A 27,777-nucleotide genomic window follows, 5' to 3' on the forward strand; every position below is an offset into this window, starting at 1 on the left:
TATACAAGCACTTTAATGAGAAGATGATCTTTAAGCATTAACAAATGAATGTTAAGAATTACTGATAAAAGAAAATTCTGGAGACTAGGAAATAAAGATAATAATAAGCTATAAAAATTAAGCTCAAAATACATTATATTCTGAGTACAATTCCAAATAATGTATACAACATTTCAAACTTTTTGGAGACACTTTGAGAAAAAAATACAGTAACACTAATATGAAAGGTCCTCTTAATCTATCTCTGTTTATCTGACTCCCCAGATTTAATCTCTGTCCTACATTTCTTCTATAAAACATTCTGGCCTCAACTATAGTGATATTAGTCACAGAACGTCTACCACGATTTGGCAGGCCAAAGTTGTATTAACCAATAAGAAAAGAAATTAAGTTGGAAGATCAAAAAATCAGGCTTGGCAAGGATATGGAAAAAAGGGAATCCTTGTATACTGCTGATGGGAATGTCAACTAGTATAGCAATTACAGAAAACAGTACAGAGGGTCCTCAAAAAATAAAAAATGTAACTATTATGTAATCTAGCAAACCAACTGCTGAGTATATATCTAAAATAAATCAGTATATCAAAGAGATATCTATACCCGCATGTTTACTGTGGCACTATTCACAATAGCCAAGATATGAAATCAACCTAAGTGTCTATCAACAAATGAATGGATTAAAAAATGTGTAACAAAATGTAATACTATTCAGCCTAAAAAAAGAAAGAAAGCCTGTTTGGTTTTGACAACATGGATGACCCTGGAGGTCATCACATAAAGTGAAATAAGCCAGGCACAGAAATACAAGTATCACAGGATCGCACTTACATGTGGAGTGTAAAAAAGTTGAACTCAGAGAGAGTAAAATGGTGGTTAGCAAAGGGATTAGGTAGTTTTGGTCAAAAGGGCACAAAATTTCAGTTAGACAGGAGCAATAAGTTCAAGAAACCTATTGTATGTAATGATGACTACAGTTAACAATGTATTATGTATTTGAAAATTGCTAAGAGAATAGATTTTAAATGTTCTCATCTCGCAAAATAAGTATGTGAGGTAATATATATGTTAAGTAGCTTTATTTAGCCATTCTAAAATGTGTATATATATTAAAACATCATATACACCATATATATATACAATTTTTACTTGTAAAAATAAAATAGAAAATTAATCAGGGTCCTGTCAGAGATTTTGAAGACAAATCAACAACTTAGGGAGTATGTCCCAAAGTGCTAGAAAGGTTAAGGGATGCTGACGAAACCAGTCTAGGGACTGTAAGAACCTATTACTGTTTAGGACCCGGAAGGAATAAGCAGGAGGGGACAGTATTATCAAAACCCAAACAAAGCTGAAACTGTTGAAGAAGTAGGGTGGAGGATCAAAGGACAAGGGACACAGTTACAAAGGGATACAGCCATTACTAGAATTGAGGTTCTAGGGCAGGGAGGGAGTGGGAATACATATCCTGACCTCCTTCTCTTCCCAGCTTCTAAGTTACTGTAGATAGCCAGGCACAGAGGCACATGCTGGTAGTCACAGCTACTCAGGAAGCTGCGGTGGGAAGATTGCTTAAGCCCAGGGGTTTAAGGCTGCAGTAAGCTATGACTGCACCACAGCATTCCACCCTGGGTGATGGTGAAACCTGTCTCAAATAAAAAAAAAAAAAAGAAATTCTTGATGCATCCCATTGGTTGAACCTAACTGAACGAAATCCAGGGCTACACAGTCCATAGGGCCCCTGAATCTCCCTTTCTATCCTCATACAGATATTCACACACAACACTGATAAAGGCAAGAGCAGCTATGGGGAGTCAGAAGATATAAGTTGAAAAAAAAAACCAAACCAACAATTTTTCCTCTACTCTTATACCATAGCAATCAATACTTAAAATATATGGGGAATTTCTCCCTACCAAGTGATCAGTCATTTCTGCAGCATACACCTGCAAGGTGTCCTCCAATTCAGTTCTGAAACTATCTACCTAGAGACAGAGTCAGGACCCACAGGTTGAGAGGTCTTTCAACTTCCAAAGCTGTAAGAGAATTAAATAAGAACATAAAATCTGCAGCACTAATCAGGTGTTTTCTTGTTAATTATATCCACTTCATCCAGTAAATAAACCAGAACATAAAAAACAGGCACACTTACAGAGTCTCTATGGTTAACATTTTGTGATAGAACTGCTCTTTAAACATTTATACAGATAGAATTTGCCCTTTAAGAGCAAGTTTAAGCATTTTACATTACAAAATTATAATTTATTACTTTAAAGATACTTCACTGTATTTAGTTAGCTTTTAGGAAACTGGTTGGGGATTTTGGGGAATGGGTTCCTGGTTAGTATTTTCAAGTAGGACACCAGATTATTTAACACATATTGAGACATCTGTTAAATGCTTTATGAGTATCATCTTATACAAACTTTAAGAAGTATGTACAATTGTCTTGGTATCTGCAGAAGACTGGTTCCAGCTCCCTCCCCAGCCCCCACCAGGACAGCAAAATCCACAGATGCTCAAGTCTTTTTTTATATAAAATGGTGTAGTATTTCCACATAACCTCTGCATATCCTCCCTACACTTAAAATTATCTCTAGATTACTTATAATAGCTAACACAATGTAAATGCCATGTAAATAATTATTATACTGTATTTTTAATATTTGTGTTAACATTTGTATTTTAACATTTAAATTTTTTATTGCTGCACTGTTACTATTTTTTTCTTAAAATTTTTTTGACCCTTGATTGGATGAATCCAAGGATTTGAAACCTGTAAATACAGGGGGCTGTATTATGAATAATTACCGTCACAATTTTACATATAAGACAATATTGCCAGGTTCATACAGCTACTAAATTGAGGTGGGATGTAAGCTAAGGCTATATGATTCTGAAATACATGGTCTAATCTACACCATTAAACTAGACTACTTATAAACCACTGTACTCCCTGACATTCTGAAAAATTATAATGAGAATAGGATAAAATTGATGAAACAAAAATAAAAATAAAATGCTAAAAATACAAATGAAATATTGTAATCTGGTGAAGAGAATGCCCTGATATATTTATTTATGATATATCTCAATGGGTATTGACTTAAAGGAAAAAAAAAAAATCTCAATTTCTTGACAAAATCTTTGCCTAGTCTCACTGGTAGAGAGTTGATAAATATTTAACTATCCATTCTCCAGGAAGGAGGGAACACTGATTTGTAGTGATTGGCAATTTCCATTGTATACATACTCCCCCAACATAGCTACTGACTGTTTAAAAACTGACTTTGCAACATTCTTGGAAGTTTAAAAAGTGCCTTTTGCAAACTGGGAAGAGCCAGTTCAAGCACATCACTGGGTCCAACTCTAACTACATCCAAATCGACACAAAATCTTACTTCAAGCATAGCTTGATTACTGTTTCGCATGAATGTTTTCTTTAAAACCCCTTGAGATATTCATGATTGTAGTATGTGGCATCACTCATGTAAGGCAAGAACTGAAATTTTATGAGATTTCCCATAAGCAGAAGTCCCTGTTAAGAGAATTAAAAATAATCTACAGAATGAGAGAAAATATTTGCAAACTACATATCCAAAGGACTTGAGTAAACCACATATCCATAGAAAATGGGCAAAAGTCATGAGCAGGCATTTTACCAAAGAAGAAATATATATGGCAAAGAAGCACATAAAAAAAGTTCAACATCTTTAACCATTACAGAAATGCAAGTTAAAATCACAATGAGGTATCACAACATACCTACTAGATTACCAAATGCTGGAAGGGATGTAGAGAAACTGGATTTCTCGTATATTACTGGTGGGAACATAAAGTGATGTGACACTCTGGAAGACAGTTTGGTAGTTTCTAAAACAGAACTAAACATGAATTTATCATATGCAGTAGGCAGAAGAATGTCACCAACCCCTAGATGTTTATATTCGAATCCCTGGAACCTGAAAATATGTTACTTTATATAGTGAAGAGAAAATAAGGTTGTAGATGAAATTCAGGTCGTTGTAATTAAAATAGAATTACATTATGTAACATCACACAAGAATTTACAGTGGAAGAGAGAGGAAGATGTGACCATGAAGGAAACGTACAGAGAGATGCAACACTTCTCCCTGAAGATGAAGGAAGAGACCACGAGACAAGAACAGCAGGAGGAACTAGAAAAGAAAAGGGAATAGATTCTTCTCTAAAGCCTCCAGAAAAGAACGCAACCTTGCCAACATTTTTATTTTAGCCAGATGAGACTCATATGTTTGAATTGTTAAGCTATACAACTATAATACATTTGTGTTGTTTAAGCTTCTAGCCTGTGATAATTTGTTATGGCAGCAATAGGAAACCAATATATGATTTTTATCCTAAAGAAATAAAAACTTATATTCACACAAAAATCTGGACATGGATGGTCACAGCAGCTTTATTCATAATAGCCCAAACTGGAAACAAACTGAATGTTCTTAGACAGGTAAATTGTTAAGCTGGTACATCTATAAAGTAATGTAACTACTCAGTAAAAAAAAAGGTACAACTGGCAGGGCATGGTGGCTCACACCTGTAATTTCAGCACTTTGGGAGGTCAAGGTAGGTGGATCAGTCGAGGTCAGGAGAAAAACCCTATCTCTACTAAAAATACAAAAATTAGCTGGGCATGGTGGTGGGCACCTGTAATCCCAGCTACTCAGGAGGCTGAGGCAGGAGAATCGCTTGAACCCGGGAGGAGGAGGTTGCATTGAGCCAAGATCTTGCCACCGCACTCCAGCCTGGGTGACAAGAGTGAGATTCCTTTAAAAAAAAAAAAGGTACAACTATTGATGCATGCAGCTTGGCTGGATCTCAAGAACATCCATCATGCTTACTGATAAAAGCCAATCTTGGAAGGTTAATACTTATTGCATGATTGTATTTAAGTGACATTTTGATTTATGTGTTTATTTAGAGATAGGGTCTCACTTTGTCATCCAGGCTGCAGCCTCAAACTCCTAGGCTCAAGGATTCCTCCCACCTCAAGCCTCCTGAGTAGCTAGGACTACAGATGCCAGGCACTGTGCCCAGCTGTGACATTTTTAGAATGACAAACCTCTGGCAATGGACACATGCTAGTGGTTGTCAGAGGACAGAGAAAAGATGGGAGTGTCCAACTGTAAAAGACTACACAACAGAGTTTCCTTGTGGTGATCAAAGATATAATGCTCTACCTTGATTGCAGTAGTGATTACAGGAATCTTTAATTGGGGTCAAATTGCACTGAACTACGCACACACAGAAAAACATGAGAGTGCAGGTAAAAACTGGTAAGAAGGAATAAGCTACGTAGTCTAATTAATAGCATTGTACTAATGGCAGTTTCCTGGTTTTGATATTGTTCTACAGATATATAAGACATCACCATTGGGGGTGCTGGGTGATGGCTTATGGGGTTCTATGTACTATTTTTTTCAACTTTATGTGAGTGTATGTCAAAATAAAAAGTTACAAAATAAGAGGAAAGAAAAAATCATCCACTGGGCATAAAATTATTAGAATAGATATTTAACACATAAAATCTCATCCTTTTAAATTCCTGTTGTATAGATATAAGTTGCATAAAACCTGCATATAATAAAATAAATATGCACATATTGGTAGTATATGCTAAAAAGTACTCAAAAAATTCAGAGATGGCTCTTCTGAAGTATTATTTGCTTATCTTAAACAGTGAAAAACAAAATGTGCAATATAGAATTTTGATGTAATATTATCTCTAGAATATTAACCCCAGCATAAACCACTAAGACAAGATATACTAAAAATAAATTTTTTAAAATGCTATGTAGAAATGGAGTCAAGCATTAAATTACTAGTTTATGTTGCTTCTTTCCATAAAAGTCATTGGCAGACTTGTTACATTTTTCAATTAGCCACAAAAGACTTTGAACTTTCACCTAATGTACTGTTGTTGTTATTCTTGTTTTGTATATTCTTATTCTTTTTTCTTCTTTTGTGAGACAGGGTCTCACTGTGGTTGCCTAGGTTGGAGCGCAGTGGTGTGATCTAGGCTCACTGCAGCCTCAACCTCACCAGCTCAGGTGTTTCTCCCACCTCAGCCTCTTGAGTAGCTGGGATTACAGGCACGTGCCACCATGCCAACTTTTTTTTTTTGGTATTTTTAGTAGAGACAGGGTTTCACTATGTTGTCCAAGCTGGTCTTGAACTCCTGGATTCAAGCACTCGGCCTGCCTCGGTCTCCCAGAGTGCTAGGATTACAGGCGTGAGCCACTGCTCCTGGCCTTTACTTCATTTTTTTTTTTTAAGATAACGTGTTACGCAGGATAAACTCTACCACTGGTTTTGAAGTTTAAAAGAACACCTGAAACTAAAACTCAAACACTCAATTTTTGCTCAGCAAAGCATGTCACTCTACAAAACATACTTGGAGAGCACTGGGAATTACTTGATACAAGATTAGCAAATTCAAGCTTAATATCGCTTTGTTCTCAATCAGGTATCTCTTTATTCCTCTACTGATTGGTATTTTTATTGATTTTCTGAAGCAGGACAATTTATCGGTTTGGAGTGGAACTTGGGAAACATAGATTGTTGTTAAATATCAGCCGGTTAACACAGTTAAGCCATAAACTCTTATGTCCATGTTTGCCAATTCGTGAGGCAGTGTTCTATAGAATGAATTTAGAATAATTCACGGAAATTTGTAAGTCCAAGGTGAACTTACAGCAAGTGTTTAATTAAACATTTAAATTCACTCTCTTAAATGCAAGGATGTTCACGCTACAGCTACACTGGTATTTCCTGATTTGGTAAAGAACATAGGCAAGGAAGGTTAAATTTCAAATATATCTGTAATGTTTTTGTTTTTTAGCTTATTTTATTAAAGTTAATTCACTGATCTTTCCTTATGAGTTAATAATCTTCCTCTCAGGGGACTTGGCTCTCTAAACTGTATATTTTAAAAGCTTTACTTTGAAGGTAGAGCATTTGCCACACAAAAAAAAAATATGATTCAAAATTGTGGAATGAGAAACTCATGTGAGGACATTGGATCTTTATTAATATGCTAAAACTCAAAGCCTGTGATTTATTTACTTTTTGAAGGTAACTGACACCTTGTCACAGCTACATTGCCTTGGAGAGGTTAAAAAGTTGTCCACGTTCCAGCCAGCAAAGGAGCAGCCTCTCAACTGCCAACATGCAACATGCTTGGACAAGCACTTTCTTTTCTACAATGAAGTTAACAAGCTTGCCTTCTCAGTGCAACCAAACTCAAACAATGAAAAGAGCTATTTACCAACCCAGAATATCAGGAACTCACAGAAGTCAAGGAGTAGCTCTGATGTGGAGGATTCTCCCCTTTTCCAAAGAGGTTAAGAATGAACTCTGTATACTCGGACTTAGATCCACTTCCCTAGACCACCAAGCTTCATCAATGGGCTCAAGAGACCACCCTTCTCTACCACTCATAGCATCACCAGTACAGTACTATTGTGCCTCTAGTCTACCAGTATTCATTTCTTGTTGCCGTTTAACTATGTTCGATCAAGCTACCACAAGCAGCTCCAGAATTCAAGTTAACCCCTCATCTAGATTCTAAACCCTGCAAATGTCAACACATTTGTGAGTCTGTTTTCTCCCACCACACTGTCCATTATGTAACAAGTAACAGAAAATACATTAAAAAATACATTACAGGTCAATTTTAGCAAAGGTAATTTCAGGTGGGGGAAAGGACCCAATCCTAGGGCAGGAAGATATTTTGGATTTTAATGGTCCTAGTTATTGTTAAGTTTTAAGGTTAAATCTTAGTTTCAATTTAAGGACCCGATCCTAAGGCAGGAAGATGTTTGGCTCTTAACGGTCCTAACCAATGGTGATTTTTAGGACTGTATTAAGTCCTAGCTTCAATTAAGAACGTCTATCTGAGAAGAAAAAAAACTCAAAATCAGAGATGCAGTTCTAGGAAGAGGCTGGCAAGATCACTTCAAACAGAGTAGTGGTCTCAGCAAGGTTCAACCAGTCAGTTAAAGATCCAGAAACACTTTAGTAAGACAAATACATACAAATTTGTGTGCCCGTGTACATATACATACACACCGCTCACAAAAGGGAACAAGCTACCCACATGATGTAGGGAGGAGGCCCTGCGCAGCTGCATGCTGGATGCCTCCAGCTGCTTTCTCTTATTTTCTTAATGAACCATTCATTATGTTAGAGGCTTCAAAATCTGTTTCTATTAATGTTATTTAAATAAAATGTGTTGTTCAGCATTCAAAAACTCTTAATTTCTAAAGTTAACATTTTGTGTTTTTTTATACATTCCTAAACCTGACTTCCCCTTAAAACCTCCATGAAAGTAAAGTATGTATGCTTATAAAGAGGAACTAGAGTGACAGTAAAGAGCATGGTCAGTGAGCCTAACAGGAACTTTTCGTAAAAAATCTTATCGCTTTTGTAATAATTGCTACTGTTAAATCCCTATGTTCTCTTAACCTAATTTAAGAAGTAACATAAATTGTTAATAGAGCCAGGTGTGGTGGCTCATGCCTGTAATTCCAGCACTTTGGGAGGTCGAGACGGCTGCATCATGAGGTCGGGTGTTCAAGACCAGCCTGGCCAACATGGTGAAACCCCATCTCTACTAAAAATACAAAAATTAGCTGGGCATGGTGGCACGTACCTGTAATCCCATCTACTCGGGAGGCTGAGGCAGAGAACTGCTTAAACCCTGGAGGTGGAGGTTGCAGTGAGCTGAGGTCACGCCACTGCACTCTAGCCTGGGTGACAGAGTGAGACTCCATCTCAAAAAAAAAAAAAAAAAAAAACCAGAAAAGAAATTGTTATTAGAGATGAATAAGGAAAAAATATACAATTATAATCTATTGATAGTTATTCACATTATTTAAACAAATTTTTCTACAAGAAGAAGACTAATGTCCCCCATAAAATGTTGTAATACTTGGATTCATGGGTTGCAATATTTACTTTGAATCAATTTGGCTACTTACTGTAAACTTAAGTAGGGCAAATGCAAAGTAGGTAAGTCCAACGGTTTTAGAAAACCCTTTCAAGTGATTTATTATTGCCATGAAGACTCTGTAGTCTTGCTTAGAGTTCTAGTGAAACAGGAGTAGGATATTTATTCTTTTAGCAAGTGCCACTGTTAATACTGATAACATCTTCTTTGAACTAAAAGACCTCATTCTGTATAAGATTATTAATAATTTTTTCAACTCATTTTATACAATGTTTTAAGTTTAACAGAAAGCTTTGGATCGCTATAAAAATGCCCCCTACTAATCTGTAAATGGTAAAGAGACCCAAGGCAAGAATCATATTAACACATACATAGGACTGAAAATTTAAATTACAGTGACATAGTTTCTAATACTATCATATGGTAACAAACTTGGGAATCTTAAGTCTTTCTGTAATTTTACTTTACTTTTCCCTCATCCAATCTCTATACCTAGTTGTACCTGATCAACAAATGCAAATAAGCCAAGATCTTATTACAGCAGGCACTATGTTAAATTCCTCAAACATACACCATAGGAAATTCCTTAAAATTCAGAAGTAAGGGTCTCATATGGGAAAAAAAAAACACAAAAAACCATGTTTTGTGTCTGAAATACTCAGAAAAAGTATGTTAAATCACTTAGTATTTAAATAATCCAATCAACTTAACATGTGAAAGAGGCACTCTGCATTTTAGATAAACAAAGTTTGCTGGTAGGATGAGGAAAAATATAGGAGAGTTGGGGGTGGTGAAATAAATTACCAGCATTTCCAGGTTGGAAAGGGGTATTGTTTTCTTTTCAGGTCAGACTGGCTGTCGCCACCAACACTGACTGGAAGAGTTACTGAAGTGATGCTCTCCCTGTAATGACTGAGGGACGGAGAGACAGCAGAACAAGAGGGAAATCATATCCCTAATACCTCGTAGATCACTACCAGGAGAAACCTGTTATCTGGGCTTTTTTTTTTTTTCATAGTGGATTAAGATTCTTATCTTAAGATATGTTGTTAAACTTGAATTTTATATCAGTTGTGTACTCTAGATTTTAAAAACATAATTGTATATTTGCACATAAATAAACTCATAATCCGTCTTTCTACAACCATTATATTCTGAAATATCTATTGCTGAAAATTTCCCATCCAAGGCATTCTGCCTTTTACCTGAAGTGGCATTTTTAAATAAAAAATTTAAATAATTTAATATTAGAAAAAAATCCCAGGTTAACCTGGATAGTGTGGATAGCATGGACAATAGCAAATAACTTCAAGAAAAGGGAACATTTGGGATCAAGTCTTCTCCACATAATACAAAGTGTTTTGATACATTTATTTTTGTTTTTTACTTGACTAAATGGCATGATGTCTTAGTGATGAGAGAATATATCCAGTATTAATGCTTTTGTTTATCAACTTTTTAACTCCTCAAGTCACCATTTGATGTTTAAGAAACAAGGAGAGTAATGAATGGATGAATGAATGAAGAAATGAATGGAAGGATGGGGAAGATATAAAGTGACTTGACTTGTATTTAAGTTATTTTCTCTTATTTGCTATTATGGGGATAGCCTCAAATAAAATTGATGAATAGGTGTAAAAAGTGTTGTTTTTGATAATAAATCATTATTTTTATTGCTACCTCTACACCTGCTAGTATGTGTCTCACCCAAGTACCTAGAAACTGTTCTTGCCACTGCCATGAAACTAGGAAATTTCATTAAAGTAATGGGCAGATCATCAATTCCGAATTAAGTATTCAAAAACACTTTATTCAAAAATCTAAATAAATAAACCTCTTAATTGAAATGCAACCAAAATTCTGATGTATTTCCTGTAAGTCTTTTTGAAATTTCAAATCCCTTAGATTTCATATAACTTCATATAATTTCATGTAACTCATTAAGATAGATTTGCTTTTACTAAGAGAGAAAACATGTTCTTTTAAAAAAATCGCTCAACCTTAATAATAAGTATCCCACAGAAAAGATACTATAAAAAATATGATTGAGGCTTCAGTGAACTTTTTTCTCTAATCCAAGGTCACACAACATGTGGCCCAGGATGGCTTTGAATTGGGCCCAACATGGCTTTGAACTGGGCCGAACACAAATTAGCAAGCTTTCTTAAAATACTGAGATTTTTTGCATTTTTTTAAAAGCTCATCAGCTATCATTAGAGTATTTTACGTTTTTGATGTATGGCCCAAAACCACTCTTCTTCCAGTGTGGCCCAGGGAAACCAAAAGATTGGACAGCCCTGCAGCCTTGTCCTTATGTTCAAACTTGCTTTCTCCCTGTCAATACTACTGCTTCCTATGGCAGGCAAGCAGGGATTGAAATCATTTCAAGTTGTTGCTTCATAAACACTTATAATTCAATAAGTACAGATAATTAATTACTTTCTCACCCTAGGAAGCAGTGGAAAGTAAACGGGGACTGATGAAAGAACTGGAAGAATATATTCTTTATTACACAATACCTTTTCTTTCAATCAATACACAGGGGATGTTAGTTTTAATATGTCATTAAGTCTCATTTTCTCCCCTTTTACAGTTTAAAGCCCTCTTGTCTTAAAAATATAAAGTTGCGTGTGGTCTGTTTTCAAGAATGATTGAGATGAACTATATATGTATTATTTTTGTCTTAAATAAGTGATGACATTCTTAAACTTCTAATTTTTGAGGCATATTTTAAAAATGTTAAACCCTGGTTTAAGTTGTAATGAAAATATAATTCCATATTTTATGTTATTTTTCACATTTTGATTAAGAAACAAAAAGCACAATGCATATTAGATGTTAAAATGAATCTTCTTTGCTTTTACTCTGACCTAGTGAGCTTCTCTGGTAACTGTACATCAGAGAACAGCTTTGCTATGGGTTTCAGTCTTAACAAATACTTTAAAATGTTAAATCATTTATTTATTTATTGGTTGCTAAATAAAAATTACAATTTTCGCTTGACTATAATGCTTTAAAAGTAAAGCTTGTTATTGTTAACATTCAGCAACTAAGAAGTTTATTAGAAACAACCTGTAATGATAGTTTATCTGCAATCTTATATTCTGTATATTACATTGCAGGTCAACATTTCATTTGGATAAATATATAAAACCTGCATGCTAGGGAACGTTTAAAAAATAGAGGAGCTTCAAGAATATTGTTTTCAATTTCCTAGAGAGTTTTTGAGTGTACTAAAATCTGGAGCATTTTTTAAAGTTGGTAGCACTATGGATGCTAATGTGTACATGCATAAACAATAGCCTCACTGAAATCAGTATCAGGCAATTTATTTAATTCTTAAAGTTGGGTTGTTCTCACTGGGTTAATGTGCAATGTTTATAAGTCTCCAGACAAACTATGTTTCAGCAAAGTTTTACTAGAAGCTTCAGGTTTCTAAAACCTTTCAAATATACAAGGAGTTTACTAATATTCTCAGAAGAATTAAAGCCACTTGATTGAGCAAGCAAAACATAAAAATAAACAAGAGATAATGAGATAAAGCCTAGATTTATTTCTCATTTATTCATATGAGTACCTTAGATACATATAACAAATCTTCTACTTTCTAAAAAATAATTTAAAGTTAATGCTGAATATGACATATTTTTAAATATGCCAGTTTATTTACTTGTTAAACCAAATCAAAGGTAGAATAAAAACCTAAATTTGGACTTAGGAAGAAAAATATACTGCCTTAAAAATAAAATACATTCAATTCAGATAGAGTTTAAAATAAGATCAAACAGTTGAATTTGTATATAGGTAAGTAATATTTTATTTAAAGAATGCAAGCTTACTGGGTACTTACATTTCTGATAATGAGGGTTTAGATAAATTGAACAAATATTCCTGTTCAGAATAACTAGAAAAATATTTTAATTGAAGAAATCAAAGAACTATTATATAATAATGGGGCCAGGATCTGGCAGAAGAGGAAGATAGAGCAAAATTCCTTGAAGATGCTATTGAGGAACAGGATAGGATGGCAGCTGCCCTTTCAATACACTTATGTATGGGTGGAGAGAAGCTAGACTCAAAGCCCACTAAGGGGAGAGTCCGGGTAAAGGTCCTAGGAGACCACAAAAGACTGCTTACTTCAGTAAAGCACATGTTCTTAATCTGCATTATTCAATGGAGTAGTCATTCACTACAGTGGCTATGGAGCACTTAAAATATGGCTAGTATACAACTGAGGAACTGAATTTTAAATTTTATTTAATTTTAATCAGTTTAAAATTAAATAGTTAAATGTGGCTAGTAGCCTCCATTCTTAGACAGTACATATCTGCATGAGGAGATATATGAGTGTGTTCACCATACAATGAATGTCAGGCCAAAAACTCCAGATAAGGATCTAAATATAAAAGGTAAAACTTTAAAGTACTTAAAAGAAAGTATGATTTTCGCAGCGTGTGGTAGCTCACACCTATAATTCCAGCACTTTGGGAGGCCGAGTAGGCAGATCGCTTGAGCTCAGGAGTCAGACACCAGCCTGGCCAACATGTCGAAACCCTGTCTCTACTAAAATACAAAAATTAGCCGGGCGTGGTGTTGGGTACCTCTAGTCCCAGCTACTCAGAAGGCTGAAGCACGAGAATCACTTGAGCCCAGGAGGCGGAGGTCGAAGTGAGCTGATATTACGCCACCGTACTCCAGCTTGGGCAACAGAGTGAGACTCTGACTCAAGAAAAAAAAAAGAAAATATGGTTTTATGTGTACTGCAGGATTTCTTTGAAGACATAAAAACCACAAATCATAAGGAAACAGACTGATAAATCTCATTACTTTAAACTCTCCTACAATAAAAGGCCACATGGAACATAAACAAAAGTATAAAGATAAGAAATAGGACTAGGAGAGGATATTTGTGAACATATAATTGGCAAAGAATTAGTAGTCAGATTATATAAAGAACTACAAATCAGTAGGAAAATGACAACCACTCATGGAAAACAAATAATGGAGAAGGGTATTGTTATAGTTTTAGGGAGGCCACACCGTAACTCTATTTTCCTTATCTAAATATAATAGGTTATGGGTAGAAGAGAGAAAGAGGAAGAGAGGGGAGAGTATATGGATAGATGAGAGGATCAGAATATAGAAGAGAAAGAAATATGAATATAAAAATATCAAAATACAAATTTTATTACTGGAGAATATAGCTTGTATGTATAGTCACAAAAGTTTCATAATATTTAAGCTTTTATTAGATGCAGCTATCTACTCAGCCATACGAGCTAATTACAGACTCTTTTTCTGGAGCAAAGCCCTCCCTGTAAGCTTATAGCATGGTAGAGTGGGCACTATGGAACCTCTGTGTATCTAGGCAATTGCAAAAAAGAAAAAAGAAAAAGAGTCCAGAGTGGGTTTCTCAATTTCTTTACCTAATCCAATCAGTTATGACATTCCTTCTCATAGAAGTGACACTTGTATTTCAGAATTGGCAATATTTGACAGTAATACCTAAATACAGGTTTATATTTCTTCTACATGGTATCACTTATATGAATCAAAGTGTAATTTCACTTTTTAATTAACTAAATAAATTCAAACAATGTTCCTCCCCAGCTTTATATATCTGAATTACCCTGCTGAGCTGCTTGTAATCGATACAGCTCTAACAGAAGTTAGCAGTTCATGTAAAGTGCTTCCTAGACAGCAAGATGAGGGCATTTCTTGGAGCAATGGGTAAAGAATGGCATCACTGCAAGTTATACTTGGAAGTAGTTTTTAGTATCTCTGCACTGTTTCAGGCAATTTTCAGGTAGCAAATAGATGGAGCTCCTCTGTTAATACTGCAGTGAAAGAGTTGAATCCTAACTGTAAGCACCAATTTTGATGAAACCCGAGGCAGTGTTTACTTACAAACTAGCGTATTAACTTTCTTCACAATACTCACAAAACCAAAGTGTTTTGTAAAAAATATGAATAATGAAATACCCCAATATACAGTACACTATGGAAATCACAATTCTGATAAACCTACCTACCCCATAGCAGCACCTGATTTCCTTCCATCTTGGTTAATTCTTCTTTCATTCCTGTGAATACCTTTATTATCACGCCCTGTCCACTAATCTATTAGAGGAAGTTGTTTCACTGCAGTAGGAAGAGAAAAAGATAGAGGTACCCTTCAGGACTTTCTCATTCTTCTGGCTCTATTAAATATGCACAGGAAAGATGACTATCTAAATAGAAAAGTGATACTTCAAAGTCTTCTATTCATCTCTGTGCAATCTGGCCATGATCATGAAATCAGATGAGGTTAGATACGAAAAGCACACTGCTCTATTTTTTGTCTTGATCATCAATACTGAGATGGAAAGCTGACAAAACAAAACGTGACACGTGACACATGTTTCCGGAATTAATTCAAATGCTGGTATGAGGCCAAAAGGTTTACTACTGAACCAGAGATACAGTCGCCACATCAACTGCTACCTTGGTGCATACAATGTCATCAGAAACTTCTCTTTCCCATCACTTTTTTTTTTTTTGAGACAGAGTCTCGCTCTGTCGCCCAGGCTAGAGTGCAGCATCATGACCTTGGATCACTGCAACTTCCACCACCTCAAGCAATTCTCTGCCTCAGCCTCCAGAGTATATAGGATTACAGGCACCTACCACCATGCCAGGCTAATTTTTTTGTAGAGACAGGGTTTTACCATCTTGGCCAGGCTGGTGTTGAACCCCTGACCTCATAATCCACTGGTGTTGGCCTCCCAAACTGCTGGGATTACAGGTGTGAGCCACCGCGCCTGGCCTCTTTCCCATCTCTTAAATGTTTAAGTTGATGTGCATTTTTGAAAAGAGAGAATAGCCACAGTACTATAGTAATGTTCCTAGGACTATTACTTAGGAACAGTGTATTTCCAGCAGTCAAATGAAGCCGGGCGTGGTGTCTCAAGCCTGTAATCCCAGTGGGAGGATTACAGGCTTCAGTGGGAGGATTAACTGATTCCAGAAGTTCGAGACCAGCCTGGGCAATATAGAGAGACCCTATCTCTTAAAAAAAAAAATTAGCCAGTTGTGGTGCACACCTGTGGTTCCAGCTACTTGAGAAGGTAAGGTGGGAGGATCACCTGAATCTGGGAGGTTGAGGTTGCAGTGAGCCATGATCTTGCCACTGCACTCCAGCCTGGGTGACAGAGTGAGACCCTGCCTCAATTAAAAAAAAAAAAAAAAAAAAAAAAAAAAAGCAAATGAACTTAGCAAATGGATTAAATTAACTCAGATTAAACTAGTACAAGCAGTTTATGCAAATGTCGGTGTAGACAAATGGAAGGCATCTTTTGAGAGATTAGAAATGAATGCTGATGCAATAGTCAAAGAGAGCAGTCAAAGACAGGGAACTGGAGTAAAACAAACAGGGATAAACCTCTTCAGGCCCTTCACGGTGAAGGGCCTATTCTTAAGATTCATGTGCAAAGTGAAACATTTTACCTTGTGGTTTAAAACATGATCTGATTAAGACCACTGTTCCTTAAGAGTTAAAGGAGATTTCTATGTTTAGAATAAGCTGGAAAAGTCAAATAAAAAAAAAAAAAAAAAAAAAAAGGCATCCAAAGGGCTCTAGCAGAAAAAGGAGGCTTCTCTAGGAAACAATTTATAAGGAAATGGGCTATGGGGTGACTGTTGTCCCTGAGTGTACCTCCTGGGTCTCCACTTCTGGTACACTTACAACTCTGAGCAGATGATAAAGAATGAACAAAACATAAACAGAAAATCGTAGGTGAAAAAGAGTTCCTATAAAAGGCAGGGAAATATCAAAGAGTGGGAATTCGGCAGAGCAGGGTTTCTTAATCCCAGCAATACTAACATTTTGGGCTAGATAATTCATTGTTGGGGGTGGGGGATGTTGGGGAGGAGGCACCATCCTGTGCAATATAGGCTGGTTAGCAGGATTCCTGGTCTCTACCTAGTAAATACTGGTAGTACCTCCCTTCAGTTGCATAACCAAAAGTGTTTCTAGATATTATCAAATGTCCCCTGGGGAGCAAAATTATTACCAGTTGGTAACTACTGATTTAGAGAAAAACAATAATTTTAGATGTCATTTTGCCTCACAGGTGCTCCCTGTATTACATTTTATTTACTTATACAGTATAGAACTTCTGCAGCATAAAAGGCAGAATGGTGACTTGTTGGTAGTCATACTACCAGACCACTAGGAGTCAAACCCACTCTACTTTTGGTTTTAAATCAATCTATAAAATCATTGGCACCTTCAGTAACAAAAAAACAAGACATCTCTTCTTAGGGGCCGCGAGTTAGCTCACTCCTGTAATCCATTTGGAGGCCTAAGCGGGTGGATCACCTGAGATCAGGAGTTCAAGACCAGCCTGACCAACATGGTGAAACCCAATCTTAAAAAAAAAAAAAAAAAAAAGACATCTCTTCTTGCATTGTGAACTAATGTTAAAAACTGCAGACTTTTAACTATCTCATATCCTTAGGTTTGGCTTCCTTGACTATAATCACTTTTAGAACCGAGAAACTACTAAGGTCAGCATAAAGTCTCCCTCATAGAAATGACTGTATTTGTTTACATGATTGAATATCCAATAAGAATAGTTATATTTGTTAATGTGATTCAATACCATGAAATTCAATTTCAGTCTAGCCTAGATGGGGGTTACCTTGCTTTGTCTGAACTATGTTCCCTGATTCTTTGCAACTTTGTTTCAATAATCCTACTATTCTATGGGTGAATATGGAATACTTGATAAATGCTTATCTAACTGACCACCTAAAATATACATATAAAGATGGGGTATGTGTTCCTGAACCTGGGGTATGATCATATTCCTTGAGTCACTGACTCCTAACATGGTCATTTATAAATTTATCACCATTATACTGAGTATATAATATGTACAAACCATAGTACACAGGTTAAATAGATACAAAGTTAAGTATACTTGGTCCCTGCCCTCAGTGAACTTGTATCTTAGTGACAGACACAGAATGCTACCACAGAGATATGTACAAAATAACATGGCAGTGCAAAGGAGGCAACCACCAACTCTATCAATGAGGTGTGAAAAGGTTAGTAAGTTGCATTAGGAAATATGACACCTGTGCTCTGTTTTGTATGATAAACTGGAGCTTGCAAGGCAGGCAGAGACAGCAGAGCATTCCAGAAAAGAGAAATGACTTGTACAAAGGCAAGGCCATGGAGATATGTATGCAATTACTTTTCTGACCCAAGGGAAAAGGACCATACAGTTTAACTCCTATTAAATGGCTTCTGAAGGTCTTAAGACTCCACTCAACAAGGCAAATTAGTAAAATGGAGAGAGAATATTAGATAAAAATATATTTGGAGGCTTAAGATTTTAACATGTAGTAACTGAGTGTTTAACAGTGTTCTCTGGATCTCAAGTTTTAAAAAATATTCAGTGAAAGCACATTCTGATGCCTGGATTCTAAAATTCAGATATAATATCAAGAACAAGTAAATAAGCCTGGATAGGAAAATCTATGTGTATGATTTAATGTTATTTTTCTACTATTTTACATTAAATTAGCTTTACATAAGATGGTGCTCAAAGAAAAGTTAGGGGTAGATAAGCAATTTCCAATATCCGCTTCAGTTCCACTTCTATCCAAATGAGCCTCTTTTTCTTTATATTCTTAAGTGGGTCACACAATGAGATTACTAGAAAGACGCACACAATATGAGCTGACTGGTAAAAACTTTTTCTTTTTTTTTTTTTTTCATAAAAGGAAGGAACTGGAGAAATGCTTGTCTAATAGCACAATCATTTTTCAACCTTTCCCCAACCATTCACCATCTACCTATGCTCAGCTGCTGAGTCAACCAGAACCAACATAAAAACAATGTTTTTTGAAGTTTCTCATGAAAAAACAAAGAAAACCTTGGAGAAAAGATAAAGTGTGATCCAGGGAAAAAGGCTGATATGAGTAGTGACAGTTATAATCACCAAATGTTTTGTTCTTTACTGTTTCAAAGATATTACCTCAGAAACTTATAACAAACCTGCAAGATAGATAGCACTGGCCCTAAGAAATTAAGGCTTTTGGCCGGGCACAGTGGCTCACACCTGTAATCCCAGCACTTTAGGAGGCTAAAGTGGGCGGATCACAAGGTCAGGAGATTGAAAACATCCTGGCTAACACTGTGAAACTCCATCTCTACTAAAAATACAAAAAAGTAGCCGGCTATGGTGGCAGGCGCCTGTAGTCCCAGCTACCCGGGAGGCTGAGGCAGGAGAATTGCTTGAACCCTAGAGGTGGAGGTTGCAGTGAGCCAAGATCGCACCACTGCACTTCAGCCTGGGCAACAGAGTGAGACTCCATCTCAAAAAAAGAAAGAAAAGAAAACAAAAAGAAGAAAGAAAGAAAGGAAGGAGGGAGGGAGGGAGGGAGGGAAGGAAGGAAGGGAGGGAGGGAGGGAGGGAGGGAGGGAAGGAAAAAAGAAGAAAGAAAGAAAGAAAGAAAGAAAGAAAGAAAGAAAGAAAGAAAGAAAGAAAGAAAGAAAGAAAGAAAGAAAGAAAGAAAAGAAAGAAAGAAGAAAGAAAGAAAGAAGAAAGAAAGAAAGAAAGAAAGAAAGAAAGAAAGAAAGAAAGAAAGAAAGGAAAAAAAAAAAAAAAAAAGAAATTAAGGCTTTTAGGATACCAGTTTTAGGTAAGAGCCAGTTAAGTAGTAGCATGGAATGTCAAGCCCAAATACCATATTCTTGTCTCAACACCCAGTTGCTTTTCAGTTGTGAGAGATTTGGGTGCTAAGAAGAAAATGCATTTAGAAATAATCAAAAGAAATTAACTTGATAAACTAGCAAGTTTAAAGACTTTGACAACTGCCTCAACATTACCCTAAAATAATTAGCATATTTATAGAATTCTTGGGCCTGATACACCAATGCTACATCTAGTTGTCTACTACTATTAAGACGTCTGTCTATAAAATGATGCCTTCATGATTCTATCCTTTTATGATTGATCCCATTTATAATAGATAAACCATTAAAACAAATCATTTTTTATGATCAGCATTTTAAAACAGAAGTGATGTCAATCAAGACTACTGGAAAAGATCAGTACATCTCAAGGAAGGAAAAAGCCTATGGGAGAAATACTGCTAACTTGAAAATAAATTTGAAGCAATAATGTAGTTCTGCACTAGCAAAAATACAAGGTGTAGTCTAATCACTAAGCTTAAGTGATTGCCCTATGATCGAGGAACAGTTTGTCAAGAAAATAAGAATAAGCTTCCTTCAAGTCAAAGATTTTGGTCATTGTTTTGGGTATACTGCAGAAATGTTATTAATATTTCAAGTTACTGTTTATATTTTATGGACAATATACTGTTTTTAAGAGCATAGATATTTATGGGCTGGGTGTGGTGGCTCATGCCCGTTATCCCAGCACTTTGGGAAGCCGAGGTGGGCAGATCATGAGGTCAGGAGATTGAGACCATGCTGGCTAACACGATGAAATCCCGTCTATACTAAAAATACAAAAAAGTTTGCTGTGTGTGGTGGCGCACGCCTGTAATCCCAGCTACTAGGAAGGCTGAGGCAGGAGAATCATTTGAACTCAGGAGGTAGAGGTTGCAGTGAGCCAAGATTTCACCACTGCAGTCCAGGCTGGGTGACAGAACAAGACTCCGTCTCGAAAAAAAAAAGAAAAAGAAACCACAACAAGAATGTAAGAATGTAGATATTTACAAGCAGATAAGGGTTTACGGCATTTAGATGTCAAAAGTAGAAAAATGGTTTATAGTTTTAATATTATGATAAAAGTCACTGGGAAAAAATTACTACAATAAATAGGAAGTTCTTATACAAGAAATTTTGTAAGAATGCATCTATTCTATTAAGGAAACTATCGTAAAATACATAAGTCTTTAACAAAATCCAGTTATAAAAATATATATGGACTATATAAGATTGTATTCCAAGTGTTTAATGATAGCGAATAAAAATGAAAGATTAAGAATAAAAGAGCACCTTTCATTTTCTTTCTTCCATTTTTACTTAAATACAGAAATATAATAACGTTTAAAGACTAGAGTTTGGTCTTTTTTTTTTGAGACAGAGTTTCGCTCGTTACCCAGGCTGGAGTGCAATGGCGTGATCTCGGCTCACCGCAACCTCCGCCTCCTGGGTTCAGGCAATTCTCCTGCCTCAGCCTCCTGAGTAGCTGGGATTACAGGCACGTGTCACCATTCCCAGCTAATTTTTTGTATTTTTAGTAGAGACGGGGTTTCACCATGTTGACCAGGATGGTCTCGATCTCTTGACCTCGTGATCCACCCGCCTCGGACTCCCAAAGTGGTTTTTTTTTTTTTTTTTTGGAGACAGGGTTTCACTCTGTCACCCAGGCTAAAGTGCAGTCATGTGATTGTGGCTCACAGCAGCCTCAGCCTCCCTGGTGCTCAAGTGATCCTCCTGCCTCAGTCTCCCAAGTAGCTGGGACTACAAGCATGTGCCACTATACCCAGCTAATTTTTGTATTTTTTGGGCAGATGGGGTTTTGCCATATTGCCCAGGCTGGTCTTGAACTCACTGGCTCAAGAGGTCCTCCCACCTCAGCCTTCCAAAGTGCAGGGATTACAGGTGTGAACCATAGTGTCACCACCCAGAGTATAAAGGGTTAGAGAGGATCACTTTAGCTTAGATACAAACATAACCAAATGATACAATTGTTATTAATAATAATCAGTAATAAATATTAATATTTATTACTAATAAAATTTTGATGTTAGAATTTTCCAAGTTTCAAACAGAATACCAATATTCTTAGTAACTAAAGACTATACTGTCTCCATACATATTTTAATTACAAAAAAATGATGTATTTTTGAATAAAAACCAAAGTATATTCCTGGTTAAAAGTAGAATTCAGTAATAACAAGTAATATGTTTGGTCACTCAATGTCTTTAATACTTTCTTCTTTATAAGTGGTTTTAGCCATTCCAGAGTGAACTTAGGGAACAACTACAGATTCGAGTCGATGCAAACAACTTCAATAAAGTTCCATTAGGTGTGACAAAGAACTTACAGATAAAGTAGCTGTGAAGAGCTGTTTCAGAGAGTACTGCAAACACAAATGCATACGATAAAGAACAGAAACCAAGCTAGTGAGCACTGACTTCTCCCTTTAGTGGTCATTTATAATTTTGAATGAGTGGATTTGCTACCTATTTTATTTACAAAACAATAGTAACAAAAGGGGCACTAGGAACATCATGGATGCAGTTTCTTTTTCCCAAGCCTTTCCCTTTGTATCTAGGCTCATCCTCTTTCCTCTTTTCTTTCCTTATAAAGCAGTGTCTAGGAGCCACTGCAATAACAAACTAGTCTTTTGGGTAGCTCAGTCTGTTCTCAGGCTCCTCCATGCAGTGGCATTCATCAGAGCTTTGTAGGTACAAAGCTGCCCCCTTCTCCACTCCACATATCTATATTCCCACTTTGAATGGCCAATGAATAGGGTATTCTCTTTTTAATTAAGGTAACTTCTTAGTAAAAACCTTCCCCACCCCCCAGCTTTACACTGCACACCATCAACCTCATATATGTTCAGTTCTTTTATCACAAAACTGTATATAAATCGTTTCTATTTTTTTTCCTTTTATGACCCAAAAAAAGTCAATGTTTTTTCTAAAATGAAACCTTGGAAAACCACAAGTCATCACTGAAGACATTCAATAAGATATTCCTATTACAGTTCAAATTTAAAATGATGTATCTTTTATAAGATTATGGGGATTGTAGAAAACTAAAACTTACAAATCAGAAGAGCATTTCTTACCTTTTAAGAAAAAAAGGCATTCAGCTTCACCATGTCACCAACTTCTATTTGAACAGGTTATAAGTATATATTAAATTCTAAAAGTTGTCTTAGGCAAAAAGTAATGATGTCAAATTGCCTCATTCTAAAAAGGCACTATCTTAAGAAGTAAAACTTTTATACTTAATAATTTTTATTTGAGCTTTCTATTACTGGTGTTAATATCATCCTTTATTCTAATTATTCTGCAGTCATATTCATAGTAGATGAATCAATATTACTATACTATTTTCAGTGGTAAACGAAAACAGAAACATATAAATGATCTGTTTCCAAAATAATTCTTCTGCCAGAATTTCTAAACTCAGATATTATTAAAACCTATAGAATTTTTGGCATTATATCCTTATCATGAATGTGTAACTAAGCTGTTTAAGCAGATTAACTATTTAAGATCCAACGCTTAGCACTTTGAATGATATACTGTTGTAGTTTTGTTTAGCTTCAAAGAAAAACAAATAATTACCTATGTGACACCATGATATACTCCATAAATATCTATGTTCTGACTTGACCTAACAAAAGTCCCCTTGAAACATAGTAGGAGATTTCTAACAATTAGTAGAAAAGTCAACATAATATGTATTTTCTAAGTAACTTTTTAAAGTCCCCATTTATTGTGGCACTAAACTGATTTTCTACATTTTGATAACAATGGAACAGGAACATATTTTTAGTTTAGAAAATTAAAGCATGAGAATCATAAGAATTCATTCATGTATAAGAAAGGAAGATATCTAACATGCCTACACTATATCCTAGGTAACACTAGTTCTATTTTGGTAAGAGATAAAATTATAAACGTGAAGTATGATAAAGTAGTGGGAAATAAATGAAATTTAAAATCAGACCTGAGAGGGAGGACTCAAGATGGGGCGGTGAGAACAACCCAGGATTGAAGCTCTCGGTGAATGCGTGGAGAGGGTGAGTCAGGGCCACATTTCCAGACGGATCTTTGTGCCCACAGAATGGGGAAATTCCCAGGTACAAAAGAGACGCGGGACGCCAGAAAGAGGTTATGGCTGGCGCTGTAGAGCAGCGGCACTACACAGCACTCCGCACAAAGAGCACTGGTCCGGGTGCCCTGTTAAACTGGCAATCTGAGACTTGAGAGGGCTGAACTTGAGACTGAACGAGACTTGGACAGTGAGCCAGCCCAGGAGATTCCAGGGAAGCAGCGTTTGGGGTAGCGCAGTGGGACAAACAAAACGGCGATCCAAATGCTCTGGGCGTGGGCACAGCTGAACCCAGGACGATGCAGCTCCGTGGGGGAGGGGCGTCCGCCATTACTGAGGCAATCTGCCCCTACTAAGGTAAACGCCCATTCCTGACGCAGCCTGCCGATGCCGAGGCAACCCGCTACAACAGAGAGACTCCGCCGCAGGGCGTAGCCTGTGGCAGCTGGGCAGAGACCGCAGCAGAAGGGCAGAGCCTGCAGCAACAGGGCAAACCTCACACCAGCAGGGCAAAGCTTCAGCAGGCAAATAGTGACTAGACTGCCTCCTAGCTGGGCAGGAGAGTACAACGGGCACTCACAAAGAAAGCCCCAACCCCCCCGAGACAGAGCATCTGAGAAAAAAAGAATATTTTTTATGAGTTCTGTTGCAGCAGAATTAAATGTAGCAGCCTAACAGCCCTGAATGAACACCAGAGCTCACAGCTCAGCACTTGAGCTCCTATAAAGTACAGACTGTCTCCTCAAGCAGCTCCCTGACCCCTCTATATCCAAACGACTGACATTTGGCAGGCATCATTCTGGGACAAAGATAGCAGAAAAAGAAACTGGTAGCATCCCTCACTGTTCCGCAGATGCTATAGGTGCAACCCAGACAAGCAGGGCCTGGAGAGGACCTCCGCAGTTGTACAGTGGAGGGGCTAGACTGGTAGACGGAAAACCAAGTAACAGAAATACTTCATCATCAACAATCTGGGTGTCCACCCAGAGACCCAACCGAAAAGTCAGCAACTACACAGACGACAGGTGGATAAATCCAAAAAGATGGGAAGAAACCAATGCAAAAAGGAGGAAAACACCCGAAACCAGAACACCTCGCCTCCTAGAAAGGACCAAAACTCCTCACCAGCAAGGGAACAAAGCTGGACAGAGAATGACTGTGACGAAATGACGGAATTAGACTTCAGAAGGTGGATAATGAGAAACTTTTGTGAGCTAAAAGAACATGTTTTAAATCAATGCAAAGAAACTAAGAACCTTGAAAAAAGATTCGAGGAAATGATAAAAAGAATGGATAACTTAGAGAGGAATATGAATGAATTAAAGGAGATGAAAAACACAGTACGAGAACTTCGCGAATCATGCACAAGTTTCAACAGCGAAATTGACCAAGCAGAAGAAAGAATGTCAGAAGTTGAAGATCAACTCAATGAAATAAAACGAGAAACCAAGATCAGAGAAAAAAGCGCAAAAAGGAATGAACAAAGTCTCCAAGAAATGTGGGACTATGTGAAGAGACCTAACCTATGTATGATAGGCGTATCAGAATGTGACGAAGAGAATGAATCCAAGCTGGAAAATACCCTTCAGGACATTATCCAGGAAAATTTCCCCCACCTAGCAAGACAGACCAACACTCTATTGCAGGAAATACAGAGAACACCACAAAGATATTCCGCTAGAAGAGCAACCCCAAGGCACATAATCGTCAGATTCAACAAGGTTGAAATGAAGGAGAAAATACTAAGGGCAGCCAGAGAGAAAGGTCGGGTCACCCACAAAGGGAAGCCCATCAGAATCACAGCAGATCTCTCGGCAGAAACACTACAAGCCAGAAGAGAGTGGGGGCCAATATTCAACATTCTTAAAGAAAAGAACTTTCAACCCAGAATTTCATATCCAGCCAAACTGAGCTTCAGAAGTGAAGGAAAAATAAAATCCTTTGCGAACAAGCAAGTACTCAGAGATTTTGTTCACCACCAGGCCTGCCTTACAAGAGCTCCTGAAAGAGGCACTACACATAGAAAGGAACAACCAGTACCAGCCATTCCAAAATCACACTAAATGCTAAAGAGCATCAACATAATGAAGAATCTACAACGACTAACGGGCAAAACAGCCAGCTAGCATCAAAATGGCAGTATCAAATTCACACATAACAATATTAACCCTAAATGTAAATGGACTAAATGCACCAATCAAAAGACACAGGCTGGCAAATTGGATAAAAATCCAAAACCCATCAGTGTGCTGTATCCAGGAAACCCATCTCACATGCAAGGATACACAAAGGCTCAAAATAAAGGGATGGAGGAAGATTTACCAAGCAAATGGAGAGCAAAAAAAAGCAGGAGTTGCAATTCTCATCTCTGATAAAATAGACTTTAAAGCAACAAAAATCAAAAGAGACAAAGAAGGCCATTACATAATGGTAAAAGGATCGATACAACAAGAGCTAACGATCCTAAACATATATGGACCCAATGCAGGAGCACCCAGATACATAAGGCAAGTTCTTAATGACTTACAAAGAGACTTAGACTCCCACACAATAATAGTGGGAGACTTTAACACTCCACTGTCAATATTAGACAGATCAACCAGACAGAAAATCAACAAGGATATCCAGGGCTTGAACTCAGACCTGGAGCAAGCAAACCTGATAGATATTTACAGAACCCTCCACCCCAAACCCACAGAATATACATTCTTCTCAGCACCACATCACACCTACTCTAAAATTGACCACATAATTGGCAGTAAAGCACTCCTCAGCAAATGCAAAACAACTGAAATCATAACAACCAGTCTCTCAGACCATAGTGCAATCAAGTTAGAACTCAGAATTCAGAAACAAACCCAGAACCACACAGCTTCATGGAAACTGAACAACTGGCTCTTGAATGTTGACCGGATAAACAATGAAATGAAGACAGAAATAAAGAAGTACTTCGAAACCAATGAGAACGAAGACACAACATGCCAGAATCTCTGGGACACGTTTAAAGCAGTCTCTAGAGGAAAATACATAGCAATAAGTGCCCATATGAGGAAAATGAAGAGATCCAAAATTGACACCCTATCGTCAAAATTGAAAGAGCTGGAGGAGCAAGATCAAAAAACTCAAAACCCAGAAGAAGACAAGAAATAACTAAGATCAGAGCTGAACTGAAGGAGACAGAGACACGAAAAACCCTTCAGAAAATCAATAAATCCAAGAGCTGGTTTTTTGAAAAGATCAACAAAATAGACAGACCACTAGCCAGATTGATTAAAAAGAAAAGAGAGAACCAAATAGATGCAATAAAAAATGATAAAGGGGAAATCACCACAGATTCCACAGAAATTCAAACCATCATCAGAGAATATTACAAACAACTCTGTGCACATAAACTAGTGAATCTGGAAGAAATGGATAAATTCCTGGACACCTGTGTCCTCCCAAACCTAAACCAGGAGGAAGCTGAAACTATGAATAGACCAATAACAAGGTCTGAAGTTGAGGCAGCAATTAAGAGGCTACCACACAAAAAAAGCCCAGGTCCAGATGGGTTCACAGCAGAATTCTACCAGACACACAAAGAGGAGCTGGTACCATTCCTTCTGAAACTATTCCAAATAATCCAAAGAGAGGGAATCCTTCCCAAATCATTTTATGAGACCAGTATCATACTGATACCAAAACCCGGCAGAGATCCAACAAGAAAAGAAGACTTCAGGCCAATATCCATGATGAACATAGATGCAAAAATCTTCAATAAAATATTGGCAAGCCAATTGCAACAGCAAATCAAAAAACTTATCCATCATGATCAAGTAGGATTCATTCTGGGGATGCAAGGCTGGTTCAACATACGCAAGTCTATAAATGTAATTCACCACATAAACAGAACCAAAAACAAAAACCACATGATTATCTCAATTGACACAGAGAAGGCATTTGACAAAATTCAACAGCCCTTTATGCTAAAAACCCTCA

At 36.9% G+C, this 27,777-nt stretch overlaps 1 protein-coding gene across 11 annotated transcripts in view; it reads right to left on the minus strand.

Annotated features, from left to right (window-relative positions):
- Nucleotides 1-27,777, minus strand: part of AFG2A (AAA ATPase AFG2A) — a 406,233-nt gene that overhangs the window by 171,309 nt on the left and 207,147 nt on the right. The window contains exon 15 of one of the 11 annotated variants that reach the window (XM_054252946.2): nucleotides 1,874-2,033. The exons of the other annotated variants lie outside the window; for them this stretch is intronic. Coding sequence (XP_054108921.1) covers nucleotides 1,995-2,033 — 39 coding nt within the window. The 3' untranslated portion in view covers nucleotides 1,874-1,994. Of the gene's footprint in view, nucleotides 1-1,873; nucleotides 2,034-27,777 lie in introns of those variants that run through there. 11 annotated transcript variants of the gene reach the window in all.

This window comes from Callithrix jacchus, chromosome 3 (genome assembly GCF_049354715.1).
Source record: "Callithrix jacchus isolate 240 chromosome 3, calJac240_pri, whole genome shotgun sequence".
In the NCBI taxonomy this organism is placed as follows: Eukaryota; Metazoa; Chordata; class Mammalia; order Primates; family Cebidae; genus Callithrix; species Callithrix jacchus.